This window comes from Poecilia formosa, unplaced genomic scaffold, assembly GCF_000485575.1.
Source record: "Poecilia formosa unplaced genomic scaffold, Poecilia_formosa-5.1.2 Scaffold214, whole genome shotgun sequence".
Classification (NCBI taxonomy): Eukaryota; Metazoa; Chordata; class Actinopteri; order Cyprinodontiformes; family Poeciliidae; genus Poecilia; species Poecilia formosa.
The window spans coordinates 1,072,690-1,088,743 of NW_006800153.1; the positions used below are offsets into that span (position 1 = coordinate 1,072,690).

Consider the following 16,054-nt stretch of genomic DNA (forward strand, 5'->3'; position numbering starts at 1 on the left):
GTCACAGTTAATATAATTAACTAATATAAATCCTCATACAGTGAAGCCTTTCTGTTAGAACACCTTCAATATTATCCGGTTTAAGTGAAAGGAAGGGCGCAAACCCTTGAGAGATTCAGCCGCAACAGCACGCTAGTCGGCCAAAGTGCAGAGGCGCAGCGGTGTGATTGGTGTGCGCTGCCAGTTTCATGCCTTGTTCAATGCATCAACTATAAACCCATCTTTCAGGAATAATTCTGCTCTGCAAAGACAAATGCAGTCCAAAGTTACCGGTGTACTATTGAAAAAACTATTTCAAATATTTTTTAAACAAAAACAGAGAGAGAGAGAGATTCCTCGGATAATCGTAAAAATATTCAATAGAGTACTCGATTACAAAAATATTCTTTTACAACAGCCCTAAATTATATTATACATTTTAGAAATGTAACTGCTGTTCACTGATCCAGGTTTTTATTGTCATTTGCAAACAACTTGGAGTTCATCAACCTACAGCAGTGTTTCCCAACCCTGGTCCTCAAGGCACACTGTCCTACATGTTTTAGAGGTTTCCCTGCTTTAATGTGCCTGATTCAACTGATTGCAGTTCAACAAACGCCTGTTAATCAGTCATCATTTGAAATCAGCTGGACTTGCTTCAGCAAGGAAATACCTAACACATGCAGGGCAGTGTGCCTTGAGGACCAGGGTTGGGAAACGCTGACCGGTTGGGAAACACTGACCTACAATGACGAGTTTCCTCAAGTGGTTAATATTTCAGGCAGAAGCCAAAACAAGCTGACAATTAAAGTTCCTATCAGCATGTAGGGGAGGACTGCTACGGAGTAAAATCCAGTAGATGGAAACACATCTACTTCGCTTTTTCTTTTTCTTGCAACATTTTAAATGTTTGTTAAAAATTTGCATGACAACAAAAGGCACTGAACTGCATAAGCAGCAGTATCAGTAAGTCTGATACAAGCTGTTAAGCCATGAGCCAGACTGACGGTTGTATTACAGTAGGTTCTAATGCAGGACCAACATCCATCCGGTTTCTGATCAGATGACATTATTTATTTAGCTCTAATAAAAGGCAGCCTTCAATTATAAAAAGAAACACAAAGAATACAAAAACAATGGAGTTTTTGCAGCCTGAGTTTAATAAGAAAACAAACAAACATGACAAAGACCTTTCTCCCCCTTCCACACCCTCCTCATTATTCACCCACGTCAGCTGTTGGGGCCTCTCAGATGTGGTGAGTAAAGCATGTGGCTGTCCAAAACCCAATCTGTTCTAAACAACACAAGTCTCTGGCATTCCCGCACTCATATAGTGGTGACAAAATATATTTTGTCACCACAGTTGCTACATGATCCCATGTAGCAAATGTTCCCACTCCCTGTATGCTGGACAAACAAAACTTCTCTTTAAATGTCTGCTGTGCCCAGCACCTCTGGTAATAAAATAGGAACTAATATACAGTAATATCTGCCTTCATGCTGTAGGGCTCCCCGAGTACTTCTAAATTGAGAATATTCTGGTTACTTCACATACAGAAAGCATAAATTTAGACATAAATCTTTGAGCTTTTGTTTTGTCATCAGCTTTAAATACTTCACTAATTACATATTCTGTTGATAGTTATGATATCTATAGTGGGCTAAATATTTTTCTTTTGACAAAAATGGTAAAACATGTGTGATTATCATCATTACTTTGAGCAAAAAAAATGCAACATTATTTTTCTAATTAATGGCATCAATGTGATTTATCTTCACTTTAACCATTTCCCATTTATTTAGCTGCTTGTTTCTGTCACTCACTATAAAATATGTACAGTTAGAACTAGTGGGCATTAATAGCCTTCCTGTACTACAGACATTCTTAACATTTTATCTAAAATTTTAACTCCTTCAAACATTTATTCTATAAGTCTAGAAAATAGGCTCAAACCTCATTTGTGTAATGTGATTTACTGGCAAGAAAAATTGTGCTCTTGTTTTGCTTTAAATTTTCCAGCCAACTGATGGCTCAAGCCACCTGTCATTCCTATGTCATACTCTTTCAGCAGGAAGACGGGTAAGTCATAATTATAGGCTTTAACAATACCTTATTAGAGATCATACACTTTTTCACGGAAATCAGACGATTATGATCAGTGGCCGATCGATCGGCACACCTCTACCTAACACCATAAGAAATTTTGCTGGATGATAAATTGTCCCAAAAGTTATTGCGATAAATGATAATATTGTCTTGAAAACATTTTTATGTAATGTTAATGGTAATGACATGAAAAATGCAAGAACACATTCTCAAAGATCAATAAACTTTAAATTCTAATCAACATTTAACATTGGAACTAGACGACATTTTACATAGTCTAAATAAATATACGACAGAAACAACAAATAAAATCAATTATGAAGCCTCTGTAGTAGACAAAATTGTCCTTCAAAGAAGGGCTAATTGAAACCAATACACCAAACTGAAGACTTATATAGTTTTTGGTAGAAAGGGAGAGAAAACAGAGAAAATGATAAGCCATGCAAATGGAAATGACCGAGTTTTAATTTATCATGCGATTAATTTATTGGGCAACACTTTATTTGAAGGGGTGTGCATAAGACTGACATGACACTGTCATAAATGTGACATAACACCTGTTATGAACATGAAGAAGTCTTTGGGTGCGTTCACACTGCAGCCTGAAGTGACTCAATTCCGATTTTTTGGCAATTCTGATTTTTTTGCCGGGGCCGTTCACACTGCCAGTAAATGCGACCTGTATGCGTTCTGCAGTGTAAACGGGCAAACGACCTGAAAGTGTCCCGCATGCGCAGTAGAGGGCGCAATAGCGTTAGCGTTCTAAGTGTTCTGCCAACTGCCATAAAAAGAAGAAGTGCTCAGTGTTTGCGGAAGTAAACATGGAGGCTAACGGTGGAGCTTAGCTTACATATTTGAAGTTGTTGTTTGGCCTTAGCAGCATATTAATAACTTATTCCTCATATAATCCGTCATGGTTGTTGTTTTTCTTCCCACTTGCGCTTATCAGGATGCAGAATAGTGAGATTTGTTGAGAAACAGTGACGTTCAGTTCGGATGAAGGCGACCTGAACGTTAGGTCACATTTGAATCGGATACGTATCGGATATGGGTCACATTCGAAAAAGAATCCGACCTGTGCTGTTCACACTGCCATGAAAAGATCGGATACAGGTCGCATTACGTCAAAAAAATCGGAATTGAGTCGCTTCAGGCTGCAGTGTGAACGCACCCTTTATGAATGTTTATGACAGTTGTCATGAAGTGTCATTCGGTAAATAATGACCCTTCTAATTCAAAGTTGCTCTAAAAGTTGCATTAAAAGTCCATTAAAAGTGCCAACTTTGCATGATTTTGTAAATTATGATAATTTAATGCAAAGTTGGCATTTTTAATGGACTTTTAATGCAACTTTTAGAGCAACTTTGCATTAAGTGTCATTATTTACCAAATTACACTTCATGACAACTGTCAAACATTCATAAAGACTTCTTCATGTTCATGACAGGTGTTATGTCATGTTTTCGACAGTGTCATGTCAGTCTTACGCACACCCCTTCAAATAAAGTGTTACCATTTATTGCTTATTGTGTCAGTCTGACATCATTTTTCAAATCAATACAGAAAGAATCCAAGTGGTAACTTGAAGTATTTTGTGAAAACACAGGTGGTAAAGGGGGAGTCCAAGAGATGGCTTGAAAATGTCTTGAAGCTGCCAGACTGACTGTTTCTGTGTGAACTTTAAAATCATTTGTCAATAGGGGTGTATTAATAAGTTGGCCACAAATCTTTTAATTTTAGGTGAATATTTGCATAAGAAACCGATCTAATCCAACAATCTTATCTTCCTCCACAAAAGTTTGAACATTGCCTTGTGCTCTGCCTTGAGAGAGGGCTGACTGACAGATGGGCCACCAGGTCCCGTCTGCACGTGTGGTTATCTACAGACTGTTATATTTAGCAATAAAAAGAAACAAAAATTGGTAACGTCCACAATCAGAACCGGCAGGTCAGGCGTTTTAAAGATCAATCAGTTACAATTGGTTGCCAGAGGATTCCAAGAAGAGCTGCATGGAGAGCCAGGGCTCACAGCTGGATTTCTGACCTTCATCTCCTTCATGAAATAGTTAAAAGCAGCTCAGGGGGAGATATTCTGGTTCTGGCTTTCCTCTAATTGATAGTTGGTGGCTTTGTGCTTTCTTTTTTAAATATGAGCTGGTTCAAAACAAATACCAAGTTTAGCCTTTCTTAAGATTAAGGTCAATAATTTAAATTTATACTATGTTTGTAAAATTTATACTAGGTTTGCCTTCTGAGGTATGTTTAAATGCAGACTTTTCACCATCCCATTATAATTTAGCTGCATTTGTGGATTTTTGTAAACGGAGTGAAAAAAGTTCCTAAAACTCAGTCACAACCAACTCTCTTTGAATCATAACAAGCATCAATTAGTGTTCATTGGTAAATTTATTTAGCAATTTTTTAGGAGCTCTCCTTTGGCTGCCACCTTATGGTGGTGGAGGGGTTTGAGTGTTCTTTCTAGGCGCAGCCGAGGTGTTGAGGGGGTCCGTTTTGGTGGCCTTAGGATCGCATCTGCTTTTGCGGATAATGTGGTCCTATTGGCTTCATCAAGTCGTGATCTGCAGCACTCACTGGAGCGGTTCGCAACCGAGTGTGAAGCGGCCAGGATGAGAATCAGTGCCTCCAAATCCGAGGCCATGGTCTTGAGCCGGAAAAGGGTAGAGTGCCTTCTCCGGATCGGGGGATGTGTCCTGCCCCAAGTGGAGGAGATCAAGTATCTTCGGATCTTGTTCACGAATGAGGGGAAGAATGGAGCGGGAGATCGACAGGCGGATTGGCGCAGCGTCTGCCGTTGAAGCGGGCGCTGTACCGGTCCGTCGTGGTGAAGAGAGAGCCAAGTCAAAAAGCGAAGCTCTTGATTTACCGGTCGATCTACATTCCCACCCTCATCTATGGTCATGAGCTTTGGGTCATGACCGAAAGAAAAAGATCACGGATACAAGTGGCCGAAATGGGTTTCCTCCGCATGGTGGCTGGGCTCTCCCTTAGAGATAGGATGAGAACCTCAGTCATCCGGGAAGGACTCAGTAGAGCCACTGCTCCTTCACATCAAGAGGAGCCAATTGAGGTGGCTCAGGCATCTGGTCAGGATGCCTCCTGGACACCTCCCTGGTGAGGTGTTCCGGGCACGTCCCACCGGGAGGAGGCCCCGGGGAAGACCAAGGACACGCTGGAGGGACTATGTTTCTCAGCTGGCCTGGGAACACCTTGGGGTTCCCAGCGCCCGGAGGAGCTGGAAGAAGTGGCTGGGGAGAGCGAAGTCTGGGCCTCCCTTCTGAAGCTGCTGCCCCCAGGGCCCGATCTCGGATGAAGCGGAAGAGAGTATGCATGTATGCATGGATGGATGGATGGATGGATGGATGGAATGTTTTAGGAATAAATTGTTAAATTTATTTAGCAATGAACACAAAGAGGCTGAAACCAGTGGTTAGAGTAAGTGTGAAATGATTGTAAATACACTCATATTTCTTATTTGTGTATTCCTTCATATACAAGTGAGCTTCAAACATATTCTTAATGCAAGAATCAATTTTTAATGTAAATTTGGTTTACATTAAGGCTTTAATTACAAACCCCCAATAAAAACCCCACAGTTCCACACAGAGCCAGTAATGAAAGCATTTTCCCCCCAAGGTGAGCTGAGAACATTCATCAGACAGCAGCTTGCAACAACACGATGCCCCTGGGTCCACAAGGTACACACTTCCTACAATGGTGAAGCTTTGTTTCCCTCTGCTCTGGGCTACCAGGAAACACAAAGGAAGAGGCGAGCCAAGGCTCCATTTTGTGTGTGTGTGTGTGCGTGCGCGTGTGAGAACCTTTGATCTCAGAGGGAAGCTGCTCCTTTTGGGGATGGGGCATGATGTCTACTAAACTTCTGCTGGCCTTGTCTTATCTCAATCAAATAACAAAAACACACTTTTTCTGTAAAGCATCATAATGACAGGCCTCTTACAGACCTGCTGCATTTAAGAAGTAAATATATTTTACAGAAAAGAAAAGAAAAAAATCCTGTCTGCTTATGTTCAAATATCTAAAATCTGGATATCTGGAGAAGATTAATAATTGCTAAGCTGGTCAAGAGTTAAAAAAAACAATGCATAGCACAACTTAGGGCTGGGCAATGAATTGTTTTTATCGATTATTTTAATACATTTTTTTTTATGTATTTTTTGGAAAATCTGGATTTTTTTTCCCCACCAATGCACTTCTTGCGTTTCCAAGAGTGATACTAACCTACCCAAGAACCATGCTCTTGTTTGACAACCATTATTTCAACTTTGAGTTCAGGTCAACTCACAGAAGAAATTATTGAAAAATATGTACATCTTAAAAGTTTTTTAAGATATTTTCTGTAATTTGGAGTTTTCTTTTAAGGAAAAATAGTGAGGGAAAAAGTTATTAAAATTAGAAATTGAATTTGGAATAAAAAACTGAGAATTTATTCGCCCAGCATTAGTATAAATATTAAAGATAGCTTATATTAACAGTCATAGCAGCTTGAGTTTGAAAACAGGAGTCATCCAATATTTGGCTCTGTAATTGAAAATGAAATTCCATATCTCATATGCCACAGCTTCAGCAGAAACTGCAGGAAGAGCACATTTTCTGCTACACCTCATTGAGCTGAGCCTCCTCCTCAGCTCAGAGAAGCTGGCAGGATATCATTATCTCAAGAAAGTGCACAAGTTGATTCCTCATTATGTGGAAGAAGAAATACTAAATCCAGGGTTTCCCCCATTGTATTGTAAGCCTGGCGGCCCGCCATGCTTTACTTTACAGTTTCTGTAACGCTTATTGAAAACTCAGACACAAAATAAAAGAGCTACTAAAGTCGCATTACCAGCATTAAATAAAATCTCCCGTTTGTTGCGCATCTCTGCACGCAGTGCAGCGCATTTAGTACATTATACAGGGTCGGTCCAAGGCTGTTTAAGGCCTGGAGCAGAATTTGACTTAGGGGCCCCTCTTGCTGCTAAAACCATGAGCACCTCTAACAGCTTCTTTGTTAGATTTAATGAAATCTGGGACAGGGGGAGTAGTTTAATTGGCCAACCTAAAAAGCAATAAGTTATAATTGCAGTTACTAATTTGTATTTGTGAAGAAACAGAGCTCAAACTCAAAGATTAAACTCATAGCATCAGACTGTGGCTGTGCTATAAAACAATCCAACTATAAAGATTGTTTTTTGAACAATCTTGTAAACTTGCCAGCCCCTTAAAGTTTTACATTTAAATGTTAAACAATTGAAAATATTTTAATTTATGTATGCTGAAACCATTAAATCAAATTTAACAGCATTGATAATCTCAATAAACAAATGTTACATTTATCTGTGGTCTTTGTTAAAATATTAGCATTTATTGGGCCCCTGGAAGACTGGGGGGCCTTACGGAGCCGCTGACTTAATTCAGATTAAACAGAAGTGCAAATACTTCATATTCATTTTAATTGTATTGTTTGATTTGTTGTTTTTAAGATTAGTTGTGGGATTAAATAGCATTTCACTGGCGATGTTTTCCCGTAACATATAATTACCCAGTAATATTTTTACATTTCCTGTCTACTTAACATCTTTTAATACAAAACCACGGTGGACCACCAGTGGACCGCCTCGGCACCCTGACCACCGGGCTTAGCAAGTTTTCTGGGGGAAACCCTGGAATTCCAGAAGCCACAGTACAAATACTTCTATTTGGACTTTTAATATAAGTCCCAGGTAAAATCTGAATCCTTCCACTCAGCCGACAGCCAGTGAGACAGGCTGGTGAATCTGAACAGACTGGCAGCAGCACTCTGATACAGGAGGAACAGACGGAGCCCAGGAAGAGTCTCTCTGAGAGACAGCAGCCGTAACTACCAGGTATGTACCCAATATACAAAGTACAGTCCTCAATGAAGACGTACTACTGGGGTCAATTCCTGACCCTCAGGCCTTTGCTGCATGTCTTCCCCAGACAGGACACCCATTTTCTGTCTGGAGACAGTAACTATAGGCCTCTTGAGCAACAAAAGAGATGTTTAAAATAAAAAATGAAAATAGTTAGGCAGAGATATGAAGGTGGGAGTTGGAATCCTTGCCCATTATGATAGAAAGAAGAGATGCTTTGAACTTCTTTCTCCTCTCTCTACTCTGGATCCAAGATCCTTCTCACCTCCTCTGGGATTTTGGGTCATAGTTCAGGTATTATTTGAGCTTTTGAGATCCTAATCAATTCCTCCCACTTGTAAAAACAATAGTCTGTTGCCACAGTTACATATAATAACTCTCCGGAAATAAAAATGTAAGAGAAAACAAAAATTCTTCCAAGTGCACAGCATCCAGGACCAGATGGAATAATTGTCCAAACATGCAACGCCTCAACTAAAAAATTATAAACTAAAGTCAAGAAAAATAATTCATCAGAATTAATGCAACAGTGCTTCAACATGCTGCCAGACACAAGTTCAAAATTCAGGTAGAAGTTCAGACGACACATAAAAGAACATGTTTGACCACATTTACTCAGAGGATGATTAATGTCATAGTCACCGTTTACTCTTGCTTTGCCACCCACAACATTATACATCCAGGTATGGAGATCCTCAGAGTGGAACTCTGGCTCAAACACATTATGCAATTCAAATGCTTCAGAATCCTTGTCATAATCTGTCCAGTTTTCAGTTTCTTAGCACGTTGCCTAACAGCAGCCTATTAGCTCCAATCTTAAGCCTCTGGTGACGTCATTGACCTAAATAACAATAAAACTGAATTGGAGGGTTCTTTTCCTTCAGTTTCCTCTTTTGCAAACTTTGTACTACACAAAATCCAGCATTTGAAATCCACAATTCATTGTCCAGTTTTTTTTGTGTGTGTGTGTGTGTGTGTGTGTGTGTGTGTTTGTTTGTTTTAGATTAATCACTGAATATCTTTAAAATTTCCCTCAATGCTGTTGTCCATAATCGTCTGTGTCCTGAGCCGTCTTCTTTCTCAGGGAGGTAAGATACGAGATAGAAGCAGGGTCAACTTGAGGCTGTCATGTTGACAACTAAACTAGAGAAACTAATTGTCGAAACAAAACGAGAAAAGTAGAGACACTACGGTTAAAAACTAACCGTTTTAAAAGCAGCAACAAGATGTTGAAAAGAAGAATTCCGAGGCGACCGTAGAGGTAACCTACCAAATTCTATGGGTTTCTACACTTGTTTTCGGCAGGAAGAGGAACTCGCTTGTTTTTCCTCCATTATATCCTCTCTGAAGTTATTTTAAAAGAACACAAAAATCTCCTTAAAAGCTAACAGCGCGTGTTAAAGAAACAACGACTACGTTAATAAAGTCTCCCAGCTATAAACCTTCATTATTAAACTTTTAAAACTGGTGGAAACTGCATGCTAATGGCGATGCCAGACACGCAACGCATTTTGCCCCAGTGATTACGTTGACATTGATAAGCTGCACTTAAAAGCAGTATACTAAAGTTGAAATACACAAAAAGACGGTATTTGTGTTTGAACAATTAAGCAGTGGTTAAAATCCCGAGAGAAACTGAAACAGCGAAGTTTTTTCAGAGTATTGTGCAACGCAGAGGGTTGAAGGAGGACGTTCCTTCCCCGTTAGAAGAAAGAAGCAGGTGGCGACAAAACAAAAGACGCTTCTCATAACAGCGAGAGTTGGCTTTTTCTGAATTATACACAAAAAAGCTAATTAAAAGATGACGAAACCAACCGACCTGCATGGGTTATGTCGGACAGGTCGTAGTTCCTGGCGCTGCGAGGAAACTCCTTCAGCTTTCGGTTGGATAGGTTGAGAGCTCCACTTGCGGCAGCCTCCTCTAGAGCTTTCTCCACGCTCCGACTGGCCGCTACTGTGGCCGGCAGCTGGGCTCCATCCCCAGCAGCCATGAAACGTACGGGTCTGCCTTCTTTTTTACTTTGCTTGCCGCGGCCACACCACTCTCATACCCCACAGGCTCGTGAAAAAAATGAACACCGAGTCACTCTCGTTTAAAACTTCTTTAAAAGTGAAAAACTAAAACTGACTGTCGATGTCAGTTGTTCTCGCTTCCTTCGCACAACGCGAGACGCGTTCACCAGCGAGCAAAGGAGGCACGAGCTGTCAATCTTTCAGGAAGTTGAATCAAGTTTGAATCATTTCACAACAACGTTGCTCCGAGAAAACCCATCACTTCAAAATAAAAGTATTTAACTATAAAACTAATCGAACGTATTATTCTGTTTGTTGCTCTTACTTCTCTGAACCTAAGAATTTTGAGGTTATTTGATGATTGATTATTTTCAGATAAAATGATCAGTCAATTAATTTTATTTATAAAGCACCCTTCATAGTGGAAGCAGCTCAAAGTGCTGTGCAGATCAATAAAAACAAACAAAATCAAACAATTACCCACTCCAACCCCACAGGGAAAACCACACAACTGCATGGGAAATGCACAGATTAAGCAAAAATGATCCAATACAATACAGTTAAAAAGATGGGTCTTGAGCTTGCTCTTAAAGACAGCAACATTTTCTGCAGCCCTCAGGTTGTCTGCCAGACCGTTCCTTAAACGGGGGCCATAATACTGGAAAGAAGCCTCACTATAAGTGTGTGTTCTGACTCTTGGAAGTGTTAATAGTCCAGTGCCAGAGGATCTCAGGGTCCACAGAGCTTCGTAAGATAATAGCAGCTCTGCAAGTTAAGATGGTTCAAGACCATTAAGACATTTAAAAACCACTAAAAGAAACTTAAAATCAATCCTGAGACATACTGGGAGCCATTGCAATGATTTTAAAACAGGTGTGATGTGAGCCTGCCTTCTTGTCTAGGTTAGCACTCGAACAGCAAAGTTTTGTAACAGCTGAAGGCTGTGCAACGTTTTTTAGGGAGACCAGAAAGCAGGGCATTACAATAGATTATGCAGCTGGAAATAAAAGCATGCATCAAAGTCTCAGTATAAGCAAGGGAAAGAATAGGGCGATCTCTGGTTATATTTTTTAGATGATAAAATCCTGTTTTAACTATTTGTTTAGTTAAAACAAACAAAATGCAGAATAAAAGTGAACTCAGAATCAAGAAGGATGCCCAGGCTTCTGACTTGTTTTGAAGGTTTATAAGATGCAGTTTGTAATTTTTGAATTGTAATTTATTTCTGATCCTGTGGTCCAATGATTAAAACTTCTGTTTCGTCCTGGCTGAACTAGAGAAAGTTCTGTGCCAGGTCTTTATGTCTGAAATGCAATTAAAAAGTCCAGTGATTGGCTGGACTTAGTTAAAACAAACAAAATGCGTAATAAAAGTGAACTCAGAATTGGTTGGGGGTCGTCACGAGACAATAAGATGTATAACTGAGTGTTATCAGGATAACTGGAAATTGATTCCATGGTTCCTGATGACTACAACAAGTGGAAACGTATAAATTAAAAAATAAAGAACCTAAAGTAGAGCCTTGGGGGATGCCATAGTTAACATCATGAATCTGTGAGGAACATACTAACCATAAAAGTTCTATCTGTGAGATAGGAGCTGAACAATTGAAGAACAGTACCAGAAAGGGCAACCAGATGCTGTAATCTATTTAAAAGGATTTGGTGATTCACTGTATCAAAGATGGCACTCAGATCTAATAGTACAAGGACTATTGGCTTCAAACACAAAGATCTAGCTTGTGTTTGAAGCTAGATCAAACACAAGATCTTTGTAGAAACAGATCTTGTGTTTCTACAAACACAAGATCTGTGTTTGTAGAACACAGATCTTGTAAACAAAATACATGTTTGCATGTATTTTGTTTACATGCAAACAAAATAGCATTTGTTTGCATGTAATCTAAAATCTAAAATCTAGATTTTAGATTACACCTAAAATCATTGACAATTTTTAAAAGGGCTGTCTCTGTACTGTGGTTCGTCCTAAAACCAGATTGATACTTTTTTTTCTGAAATACCAGTGTCATTTAAAAAAGTATTTTATTGAATAAAAACAAGCTTTTCTAAACTTTTATATAAAAATGGTAAGTTGTGTCCAATTTACCATTTAAATTGTTAAAAATACTAGGATTACTCTTCTTGAGAAGGGGCTTTTAAATCTTGCCCATCTTCAGATGGGCAAGATTCCCATCTGAAGAGAGCAATTTACAATATTTAAAATCTCATACCCAAAACATCTATAAAATGAATGAAAAAGTGATGATGGAATTTTGGACAGCCAGGTGGTTGGTTTGACTTGAAGAAAACTTTGCTGAGCATCTCTGCCTCAATCACAGTGAAACTATTCAGTGTTTCCAGAGCATTCAGTAGATTTAAAACCAGTATTTTGCTAATAATATGACTAATTGACTCGATCTTTCCTCTGAAAAGATATGCAAACTGTTCACAAAGAGAGTCAGCTGGAGTCTGTGAATAATCAGTAAAGTTAGGGTTAGTCAGATTATCAATGGTGGAATATAAAACCTTGGGATTTTTTGTGAGTGTTAATTAATTTGCAAACTATTCATTTCTAGAATTTTGGACAGCAGACTTGCATAAAGTGGCTGGTGAAAGAATTCGGCCCCCTTGAACCTTTCAACCTTTTGCCGCTTTTCAGGCTTCAAACACAAAGATCAAAAATTTTTATTATTTTGAGAAGAATCAACAAATGGGACACAATCGTGAGGGGGAACAAAATTTATTGGATATTTTAAACTTTAACAAAGAAAAAACTACAAAGTGGGGTGTGCTGTGGTGGTGCAGGGATTAAGTACAACCCACATATGGAGGCCTTAGTCCTCGACGCAGCTGTCGCAGGGTCGATTCCCGGCCTTGGCGACCTTTGCTGCATGTCTTCCCCCTTCTCTCATTACCCACTTTCCTGTCAATTAACTATCAAATAAAGGCCACTAGGGCCAAAAAAAACTGCAAAGTGGGGCATGCAATATTATTTAGTCCCTTTACTTTCAGTGCAGCAAACCCACTCCAGAAGTTCAGTGAGGATCTCTGAATGATCCAATGTTGTCCTAAATGACTGATGATGATAAATAGAACCTACCTGTGTGTAATCAAGTCCCCATATAAATACACCTGCTCTGTGATAGTCTCAGGGTTAAGTTTAAAGCGCAGGGAGCATCATGAAGACCAAGGAACACAGCAGGCAGGTATGAGATACTGTTGTGGATACAAAAAAGATTTCCCAAACTTTAAACATCTCATGGAGCACTGTGCAAGCGATCATGTTGAAATGGAAGGAGTATCAGACCACTGCAAATCTACCAAGACCCAGCCATCCCTCCAAACTCTCATCTCAAACAAGGAGGCCCATGATTACTCTGGATGAACTGCAGAGATCTACAGCTGAGGTGGGAGAGTCTGTTCATAAAACAACAATCAGTTGTGTAGTCGTACACTACACAAATCTGGCGTTTATGGAAAAGTGGCAAGAAGAAAGGCATTTCTCAAAGATATCCAGAAAAAGTCTCATTTAAAGTTTGCCACAAGCCACCTGGGAGACACACCAAACATGTGGAAGAAGGTCCTCTGGTCAGAACCAAAATCAAACTTTTTGGCCACAATGCAAAACGATATGTTTGGCGTAAAAGCAACACAGCTCATCACCCTGAACACACCATCCCCACTGTCAAACATGGTGGTGGCAGGATCATGGTTTGGGCCTGATTTTCTTAAGCATGTTCAGAGAAGATGATTAATATCGATGGGATGATGGATGGAGCCAAATGCAGGACCATTCTGGAAGTAACTTGTTAGAGTCTGCAAAAGACATGAGACTGCACTGTTAAAAAAATAAATAAATAAAATAAGACGACTAATTTACGGTGAAATACTGGCAGTTTTGGTTGCCAGAACTTTGTCGTCTTTATACAGTAAAATTCTGGCAACCAAAACTGCCAGTATTTTACCGTATTTGCTAAAATACGGTAAAATTCTGGCAACTGCAGCTGCCGGTATTTTACCATATTTCCCAATATACGGTGAAATACCGTATTTCCTAAAGTATGGTCAAATAAAAAATGAAAATGTGGTTTTGCCGTAGTAAATACGGTCATACTGCCTGAGGCATAATATCTACATAAGTGAAAAACACGGCCAGACTGTATGACAGAATGATATATTGACATTTTATTGTAATCCACTTAAAGAAACAATTTCAATGTAAAAATTCAGTTAAAAAAAAAAGAACCAATTCTATTTCCTGTCCAGTTTCCTCACAGTATTACGGAGATCTGGAAAAAACAAAATCAAAAACAAAAAAAACCGCATGTGTCTATATAAGAGAGAACCTATTGTAGAAGGAAAACCGGTGATAGAAGGATTCTTGCTCTGGGTTGAGCGTAACAAGTCACTGAGTTCAGACTTTGTTCAGGATGGTGTGCGTCATGGTTATGGTCTTCCAAGTCACAGGTTGAGATTGAGACTCACATGTTGTCAAGCAGGTGTTTCCTCTCTGCTGGAAAACAAACAAAGCAAAAGTTAGAATGATGCACTACATGAATATCATATAAATTCAGCATTCGCTTAAATGTTTGTTTCACCTTTGTTGACTTACATATGGAGACTGGTACTTCAACCAGGCAGTGTGATAATTTCTGACTGAAAATTCAGTAGTTCTTAAACCTTTGTTTGTTGTCGACAGGTGTGATCCTTTCTGCAACCAGTCAAAATACACAGACAAAAAAACATAAAAACAAGACCTGTTGTTTCAGGGAATTTTCTATCTTCATCCTTCCATCCTTTCTTTTGGGAGAAACATGTTTCTCTTTACAATTTTTTACTTTTTGATCAGTAATTCAGGATAGATGACACAAGAACAACAACTCAATGCAGAAAGTCAAACAGAAAAAAATTCCCAAATATTCAAAAACAAAGGGTTGATCATTTAAAAAGTGAACAGCCCTTACTTGGTGTGTATATCACCATCAATTGTTTAGATTTGAGCTTTATATCTTGTTATAATTCCATGTTCATGAGGAGTCATTTCCTCATGAAAACATGTTTGCGACAACCTCGGATCTCCATGGCAACCATTCGGTAGTGCTTCAATGCTTCCTCATGCAACGCGCCGCCCATTTATACAAAGCTCTGTCTTGGAGCAGCAATCCCCTCCTGAGCGCCTGCCCCAGAGAGCACCCCTCCCCTGCGCCTCCCCATCAGACTAATGAAGGCCAATAAGTTGTCTTCAACCATTTATGTAAGTTACAGTTCCTGCAAGCTAGCAGAAACAAAACTGTAAATGTGTACACTTTTCATACAGACAAACACATAGTTTTAAGACAATTTATGCCATGTTAGTTTTTCTCAGTCACTTTTGGTGCATTTCTCAAGTTATTGTTGGCATTTACAAAACAGTGCATTTCTCAAAACAATTTGTAGAAACAGGAAAAAATAGCATTTGTTTGCTTGCAAAATCCTTAGTTCAGCTCTCAAAATTCTGTCAGTTAACATATCAGTGACTCAAAATAAGTTATTTTGATATAGTTTCTCTATGTACAGATAAGAGTCAAATTGATTAGTCATGGGAAGAGACTACAAAATTTACATTTACACTTTTGCTGTAATTTATTGACGGACCATGCCATGGTGATTCAGAAAGAAAAAGACAGAAATGCAGAGAACAAAACAAGTAGAAAAGGAACCATAGAACAATCTCCTCATGGAAAACTGTACAGTGCTGTAGAAATTACATTACATTTTAATTTCCATCGTCATGCAGCCAAAAGTTCCTCAGTGGGGTTAAGGAATGAACAGTAGGGTGGGAGGACATCCATCAGCATCATGTTGTGGGTCGCAAAGCATATCTTGATGTTGGACTGATGGAAACTGGCAGATGTCCTCAGCCTCTTCTGACTCTTCTTCTGCTTCCCTCCCAACTATTTCCTCCTCAGCCTCACTCCTCTTCTTCTTTCTGGCTGTTCACTCTGTCCAGATACTTGTTCATCAGTTCTCAGAAATGTAACATTGTGTTGTGTTCTGGCTATATA

The 16,054-nt window shown here is 39.3% G+C and overlaps 1 protein-coding gene and 1 long non-coding RNA gene across 3 annotated transcripts in view; both read right to left on the reverse strand.

Annotated features, from left to right (window-relative positions):
- The window catches only part of lrch4 (leucine-rich repeats and calponin homology (CH) domain containing 4), a 75,214-nt gene extending 64,981 nt beyond the window's left edge, over positions 1 to 10,233 (reverse strand). For both annotated transcript variants that reach the window (XM_007567893.2, XM_007567892.2), the window contains exon 1: positions 9,818 to 10,233. In XM_007567893.2, the coding sequence (XP_007567955.1) occupies positions 9,818 to 9,989 (172 nt within the window). In that variant the 5' untranslated portion in view covers positions 9,990 to 10,233. The remainder of the gene's footprint in view (positions 1 to 9,817) is intronic.
- Positions 10,234 to 14,187: 3,954 nt separating this feature from the next.
- Positions 14,188 to 16,054, reverse strand: part of LOC103148905 (uncharacterized) — a 3,920-nt gene continuing 2,053 nt past the window's right edge. The window contains exons 2-3 of the long non-coding RNA XR_477407.2: positions 14,623 to 14,721; positions 14,188 to 14,523 (exon numbers count right to left, since the gene is read on the reverse strand). This is a non-coding gene — a long non-coding RNA (uncharacterized LOC103148905). The remainder of the gene's footprint in view (positions 14,524 to 14,622; positions 14,722 to 16,054) is intronic.